Source organism: Procambarus clarkii, chromosome 25 (genome assembly GCF_040958095.1).
Source record: "Procambarus clarkii isolate CNS0578487 chromosome 25, FALCON_Pclarkii_2.0, whole genome shotgun sequence".
In the NCBI taxonomy this organism is placed as follows: Eukaryota; Metazoa; Arthropoda; class Malacostraca; order Decapoda; family Cambaridae; genus Procambarus; species Procambarus clarkii.
In genome coordinates this window covers 38,759,680-38,767,623 of record NC_091174.1, presented here as the reverse complement: position 1 = coordinate 38,767,623, position 7,944 = coordinate 38,759,680, and the positions used below count along the sequence as shown (strand labels likewise).

The 7,944-nt window shown below is 37.9% G+C and overlaps 1 protein-coding gene across 1 annotated transcript; it reads left to right on the top strand.

Moving 5' to 3' along the window:
• The first annotated feature begins 649 nt into the window (after positions 1–649).
• On the top strand, positions 650–4,466 carry LOC138368569 (zinc finger protein 85-like). The gene is made up of 3 exons (XM_069331093.1): positions 650–1,389; positions 1,663–1,893; positions 4,352–4,466. Exons 1-3 carry the CDS (start codon positions 650–652, stop codon positions 4,464–4,466), a joined length of 1,086 nt encoding a protein of 361 aa, XP_069187194.1.
• The last annotated feature ends 3,478 nt before the right edge of the window (positions 4,467–7,944 follow it).

Here is a 7,944-nt window from a genome sequence, read left to right as displayed (position 1 = left end):
CCAATTCCGGATTATGTCTATTACATCACCAAACTTCATTTAATAACTATATGCCTGTTAAATAGAAGATTTTAATTGTTAATAGCATTATAGTGTCGTTTTAATATGGAACACGTACACATATGCGAAACGTCGAAAGCTGGTGTCTGAAGTTGTAAAAATATTAGAGTGCGATGTTGTCAATGTACGGAGTGTCTTGTGCATACACAATGTGAGACCTATTTCCTTCAAAAATTATAATCGTTTGGTATTATGTTTAAAGAAACAATTCCAAATACATTCTTTGATTATATAACATGAGAACAAATATAAATGTTAATTGTAAATGACCAGGTATAAACAAAAACAAGAAGTAAGAAAATTATATGTGGAACTAGAAAAAAAACATTGGAACCCTTTGGTGATGAGAGGGTTATCGATCGCCTCCATTTTAGCAGCGCCAAACGGTGATGTCTAGCATGAGCCATAAGGAAAAACCTGGACATAAAATGCAAATGTCATAAAGAAGAATCACCACCATTAACCGCTAAGTGCTCCCATCAAGTCTAACTCCAAGAAACACTCAAGCCTTCACACGTCTCCCATCATCAGGAATCGTGCCGGGTGACTGAGAAAAACCTTCACACAAACTGCACCTATCATAAGGAAGATGAAGACTTACCAGTGTTCACAGTGTGGAAAGGTATTCAATCGTCTTGGAAATATGAGGAGGCACTTGTTAGTGCATTTGGGTGACAAAGCCCATGAGTGTCCAGAATGCGGGAAGAGATTCAGTCAATTTGGACACATGAAGACTCACATGTTAGTACATTCGGGTAAAAGACCTTATGAGTGTCCAGAGTGTGCGAAGAGATTCAGTCGTCCTGGACATGTAAAGACTCACATGTTAATGCATTTGGGTGTCAGACTTCATGAGTGTCCAGAGTGTAAGAAAAGATTTAGTCGTCCTGACATTATGAAGTCTCATATGTTAGTGCATTCAGGTGACAAACCTCATGAATGTCCAGAATGTGGAAAGAGATTCAGGCAGCTTGGAGACATGAAGAAGCACAGGATGTTGCATGCTGATGAGAGACCTTTTCAATGTGCTGAGTGTGGCAAAAAATTTAGAGAACGTGGGAATATAATAAAGCACTTGTTAGTACATTCAGGTGATAAGCCTCACGAGTGTCCAGTATGTGAGAAGAGATTCAGTCAGCTTGGAAGTATGAAGTCACACATGTTTGTGCATTCAGATGCAAAACCTCATGAGTGTCCAGAGTGTGAGATGAGATTCAGTCAGCTTCGAGGTATAAAGCGTCACATGTTAGTGCATTCCGGTGCAAAACCTTATGAGTGTCCAGAGTGTGGAATGAGATTCCGTCTGCTTGGGGGTATGAAGCGTCACATGTTAGTGCATTCGGGTGACAAACCACATGAATGTCCAGAATGTGGGAAGAGATTCAGTCTTCCTGGAAGTATGAAGACTCACATGTTAGTGCACTCAGGTGACAAACCTCATGAATGCCCAGAGTGTGGGAAGAAATTCAGTCTTCCTGGAAATATGAAGACTCACATGTTAGTGCATTCAGGTGCTAAACCTCATGAGTGTCCAGAGTGTGCGAAGAGATTCAGTCGTCTTGAACATGTGGAAAGACACATGATAGTGCATTCGGGTAACAGACCTCATGAGTGTCCAAAGTGTGAGAAAAAATTCAGTCGTCCTGAAATTATAAAGTCTCATATGTTAGTGCATTCAGGTGATAAACCTCATGAGTGTCCAGAATGTGGAAAGAGATTCAAGAGGCTTGGAGATATGAAGAAGCACAGGATGTTGCATGCTGATGAGAGACCTTTTCAGTGTGCTGAGTGTGGGAAAAAATTTAGAGAACGGGGAAAAATAATAATGCACATGTTAGTACATACAGGTGACAAACCCCACGAGTGTCCAGAGTGTGGAAAGAGATTCAGTCAGCATGGACATATGAAGAAGCACAAGATGATACACGCAGATGATAGACTAAAGACATTGAGTGCGGAAGGTAATTAAGAGAATGTTGTGGGATAATGAGGCACAGTGGGGGGTAGAAATAGCCTAAGCTACTCTATCCCTTTGAGATGTATTTCTTGCTTATCTCAATAAACAAACTTGAACTTGAACTTGAATGAGGCACATAATGGTATATTAACTTACCTTTAATCTAACGGTGAGCTGTTAGCTAGGTGGACAGGGCTTTGGATTCGTAGTCCTAAGGTTCCAGGTTCGATCCCCGGTGAAGGCGGAGACAAATGGGCATAATGTTTCTTTCACCCTGATGCCCCTGTTACCTAGTAGCATATAGGTACCTGGGAGTTAGACAGCTACTACGGGCTGCTTTCTGGGGGTGGAGGCCTGGTCAAGGACCGGGCGACTGGGACACTAAGCCCCGAAATCATCTCAAGATAACCTCATAATGTCAGTTGGATGTCCTTCAGAGGTAATTATGTTATATAATGAAAAATACACTTCACCATGAAAGATAAAGATGTAAAGATATTTTATTATTTTGTTCTTTTATGAAAGTTAGATCTTCTTCGTAGACCAAGCAAGAACTAGAGATGCTGTCAATCCAAAACTTAGATGTTCCTCATAGACCAAGCAAGAACTAGAGAAGATTGGAGCTGGTGAAGAAGACAGTCTGAAACATACTCAAGATGAGACCATTTTATTGGTTGGGAAATGTATATTAATCAAGGAATAAGCTCATCAGATTCAAACTGAGGCATATGCAAACTGGCAGTGAGGATAACTGGCAGTTATCCTCACTGATAATTATATTAAGATAATTGTGAATTGCATAAGCCTGACTGGCAATTATGCTAGTGTTACTGTCAATTTATATCAGAGATATTTATTTATATTGTGGTGCTCATGGGTTCTATTTCGTCTATCAAGGAAGAGTTTCAGATCAGAATTAGCATTTAGGAACAAGATTTTGTACATGCAAATAGCACAAGAATGTGTAAAGAGAGTGTATATTTAGCATTTTAGGGATTTAAATAGAGCCTGTGTGTTTTTTGAAGACTTAGTTTTATAATTATAAAACTTAGTAAGTTTTTATTAGTAAGACAAGCAAGATTCTTAGTAAGACAAGCAAGCAGTGGGCCACAAGCAGGTCCTAGTGGTATGCAGGCAAAACATGCCAGAGAGTGTATCCCAGAAAAGTCATCACTGCCTGATGTTACAAAGGAAGGGGACTCCCCTTCCAAACAGTAACACCTCTCCTCCCCTCTTCTCACCATCTTCCATACATCATCAAGAGTCCTCCATAAAGGTAAGATAAACATTTGTACTGTATTGAAGTTAGAGAACAAAATTGTGTTCAGTATAAAATGTATTTGTAATTTAATATTTTGGAGGGTGGGAATGGATTAATTCAATTACCTTTATTTCTTATGGGGAAAATCGCTTCGACTTATGATATTTCGACTTACGATCCGTCTTTGGGAACAGATTACCATTGTAAGTCGAGGCCCCAGTGTATTTCATTCAAAGCTTAATTGCTGCTATTATAAGAATAATAATAATAAATGTTTATTCAGGTACATACATACAAGAGATTTTTACAAAAATTACTAGGTTTATGGATAGAGCTGGTACATACAATGCCTAAAGCCACTATTACGCAAAGCGTTTCGGGCAGGAAAAACATTAAAGACTAAAACTTAATACTAATTGAGTTTAAAGTATAAAGTGTGTTGAGAACAAATAAAAATAAGAAAGGGTGGGACATGGCTGAAAAAGCAGCACAAATATAATTAGGTCGACAAACAGCGGTGTTTAAAAAAAAACAGACATGGGTTGACAATACGGGGGTAAGGTAGGTTACAGGGAATTTATTAGGTAGTGCTTCGTTTTTATCTTAAATTGGTTGAGAGAGGTACAGTGTTTAACATGATAGGGAAGGTCATTCCACATTCTGGGTCCCTTGATTTGTAGAGCATTTCTAGTTTGATTAAGTCATACTCTTGGAATATCAAAACTGTATTTGTTTCTGGTGTGGTGCTCACGGGTTCTGTTACAACCTTCAATGAAGCTTTTGAGGTCAGTATTGGCATTACAGTTCAGCGTTTTATATATGTATAATACACATGAGAGAATGTTCAGTGACTTAATGTCTAACATATTCAGAGATTTGAGTAGGGGTACCGAGTGATGTCTGGGGCCAGAGTTGGATATTGTCCTAATTATATATTTCGTTTGTTTACAGATGCCTTAATATCACAATTCATCTAAATGCACGACCGCAAGGAATGCGTGGAGATTCAAGGATAAGACATCGAGAACTGCGTTGATATAAAAGACACAACTTTTTGGGTATCATTTAAACAGAGGACACGCCATCAAGGGCTGCGTTGAAACAAAGCGGGACAACGTCAAGTACGTTTTTAAAACCCAAGGACACACCATCGACGGCTGCGTTGAGACACAAGGACATGGCCTCTAGGAATTCGTCGGGATCAAAGGACACAGTTTCAAGGGCTGCATCTGGCCACTGGAACCCACAAGGGCTGCATTTGAGGCCCCAGGAACACGACCTCGAGGACTACGTTTGGGGCCCCAGGAACCCGCGAGGGCTACGTTTGAGGCGCAATTAAGGACTCAATCTCGAGGGATGTTTTGGGTACGTGATGTGATGGTACGACTTAGAGGACTGATTTAAAACCCAGTGACACAACCTTTAGGGCTGCGTGACATTTCCAGACGAACGAAATCACTATTGACGTTTCCCACGGTAATGGCTTCCGGTCCCTTATATGCGTTTTACCCTGAGTGCTACAGCTCGCGTTCTCTGTGTTTACATCTTTTATACGTCAACTATGCAGAGGTTAGGCTTCAAATTAATCTAGTTTTGTTGAGAGAAATATATGAAAGATCCTGATTTTATAAATGTGTGTGTGTGCATCTGTTAGTGATCGGGAATGTTGGAAGCTATAAAAATAAGTACAGGTATAGATTGTATTAGAGATATACCATATTGTATAATCGATGTTCTGAGCCTGCAAAATGACATTCTCTGTTAACATAAGTGCTGATATGTATAATGTGTTTTTTGTTTACAAAGCTAATTACATGTGTTATATGAAGTGAGAGCAGTAAATGAACAAATCCACAAGGGCAGTGACGAGGATTCAAACCTGCATCCTAGAGCATGAGAGGAGTATTTTTATTTTTTGACTCGGGGTTCAGTTGATGGCTGCTTGTTGAGTTCCAGTTTTAGCTATTTTGGGTCCGTTGTCCGTGTGAATATGTTTAAGTCAGTTTAAGAGCAACTGCACTTAGTCCATGCTATTTGAGAACATGATTCGTATCTTATAGGTGATCACCATTCCTCTGTAATGTGATCACCATATCAATGCAAGGATATGTGTTAGTTGCTGCTCGCTGTGATGGATGTCAATTAAAACGGAAGAAGACTCCGTGTTCTTCACTTCAATATGATCTAAATAGGATTTTGAAATGGTCAAAAGATTGGCAGATGCAGTTTAATGCTGATAAAAGTTCTGAGGCTAGGTAATGATGATAGAGTTACAAGATACGAGCTAGATGGTGTTGAGATTGCAAAGTCGGATCGCAAAAGGGATCTGAGAGTTATTATTAGTAAGAATTTAAAATGAAAGGATCAATGCCTGAATGTTCGTAATAAGGCAAATAGGACACGATTTATTAATCGAAGCGTTAGTAACAAGACACCTGGTGTATTTCTTCACCTATATCTTACCCTGGTTAGGCCCCATTTAGATTATGCAGTTTAGGTTTGGTCGCCGTACTATAGAATGGATATAAATTCACTTGAACCAGCGTAGGATGACTAAATTAATTCCCCAAATTAAAAATCTTTCATATGAAGAAAGATTAACAAAGCTTAAATTGCATTCACTGGAAAGACGAAGAGTTAGGGGTGACATGATAAAGGTTTACAAGTAGATGAATGGACATAACAAAGGGGATATTAATAGGGTATTACAAGTATCAACGCAAGACAGAACACAAAACAATGGGTAAAAATTGGATAAGTTTAGATTTATGAAAGACTTGGGTAAATACTGGTTCGGTAACAGGTTTGTTGATTTGTGGAACCAATTACCATATAACATAATAGAAGTAGGATCCCTTGATGGTTTCAAGCATAGGTTAAACATATATCAATGAGATAGGGTGGATATAAATAGCTGTTGGAAATTTCTAACACTAATAAACTACTATTGTATTATAATACATCATCATTATTATATACTAACTACAGTAGTTATTAATTTTACTAACGGTAGTGTCAACATAAATTAATTATTTCATCTGTGTATTAGTGCTAGAATTCTCATGAAATGTAGTAGCAAAATTGCGTCAGATAATGTCTAGATAGACACGTTTATTACCAATAAAATTAGTAAGAGAATTGAATGTGGTTCTCTAAAATTATCAGTATTCCGTGTAATAATTACCTACGGATAATATGACTCCCAACAATCTAAAACCGAGAGTTATTAACTGAAATTATTATCAAGTAGCAGTTTTATCTGTTACGTACGAATGCTATGGAGAATAAAAATCTTCTCCATTTCTTGTTTAATACCATTAAACGAGAATATGATAATATTTAAGTCCCTATAATTGCAACCCAGTTCTCATTAACGTATTACATCCATAATTACGCGGAAAAGAATTATCCGTGATTAATAATTTCTGTGGTGAATGCGAGAGACGGGTTGAGGGAAGGCAGAGACGCCATTGTACACGATGCATCCCTGGCGTGAAGAGTGGCGAGACAGTGGTAGTGACTGGGGAGTTTTTATCGACAAGAATTACGTTGATACCCGTTTAATAGTCAACAATTACCTATTCGCATGTTCTATAGTGCCCTGCCAGTTAATAATGCGTCAACAATTGAAGCCACGACCTATAATTACGTGTACACAGCAGTGGACATCTGGGACTGGCTGACGCGGTTTCGGCAGACCTTAGTATTTGATACGCTCATGTTAAGTATACCATTCTCGTTTGATGCAACATCCTAGATTGCATATTTGTGGGTAGTCTGTCGTTATACAGAATGGATACCTAATACACAACGTTAGTTTATTTTCCACATGTTCTCAGTGTTCATGAATATTTGAAATAGTTCGTAGCCTAATCAAATGCTACTTAAATTTCTTTGATTTCAGCGTGTATACGAGGAGTCGACAAGTTGTTTCTCATCATTCGTGATATTCACCTCGGGTTCTTTCTTTATTGGGATCCTGTGACCACGAGGACGAATGATGAAATGGCGTTACAGAAATCATCTTATAGATTAGACATTTATTTCGTACAAATTTATCTAAGATTATTACTGATTTCCATATAATTCATATAGGATCTTTACAGTGAATAATTTATTGCCAGAAATGATGATTTGGTAATTAATGTGTTTGCTCTGACTGTTGCTCAATAATTCATAATCTTTAATATTCATAATTTGAGTTTTCATATCTTTGAATCTTAGTTTAGATTTACTATGTTACTAACTCAACAATGAACTAGTGACGAACCGCACTGGTTCCTAGATATATATGAACTTCTAGAAATACCCCCACAATGTTGATATTTGAGGCTTTGTCTTTAATTAATTAATAATACAGTCTATTTGTTATTTTCAAGTGATTATTCATTTAATTAATATCCATAGACACTGGTTCTCTAGTGTCATTCTAATGATCACTTTTATTCATTTTCCCTCTTTTCTCAAAAGTGGGTGGTCCTTCGATTTATTTAAATAAAATAAGCAAATAATTAAATATATGAGTCAAGCCCCAGAAATCCAACAATAGCTGCCTCGTATGGGCCAAGCACCGATTAACTCTATCATCAGAGTGCAACTCTTCCTGTCTCTTCATATTTGTAAGTTGAGTTTTCTTACACCCTTCACACTTGTGAGACGTATCACC

Coding starts and splice junctions, on each gene's coding strand:
- LOC138368569 (XM_069331093.1), top strand. CDS start 650: ATGAAGACTTACCAGTGTTCACAGTGTGGAAAGGTATTCAATCGTCTT. Junction 1,390..1,662: donor GGGGGTATGAAGCGTCACAT/GTTAGTGCATTC, acceptor TTCGGGTAACAG/ACCTCATGAGTGTCCAAAGT. Junction 1,894..4,351: donor GGAAAAATAATAATGCACAT/GTTAGTACATAC, acceptor TCATTTAAACAG/AGGACACGCCATCAAGGGCT.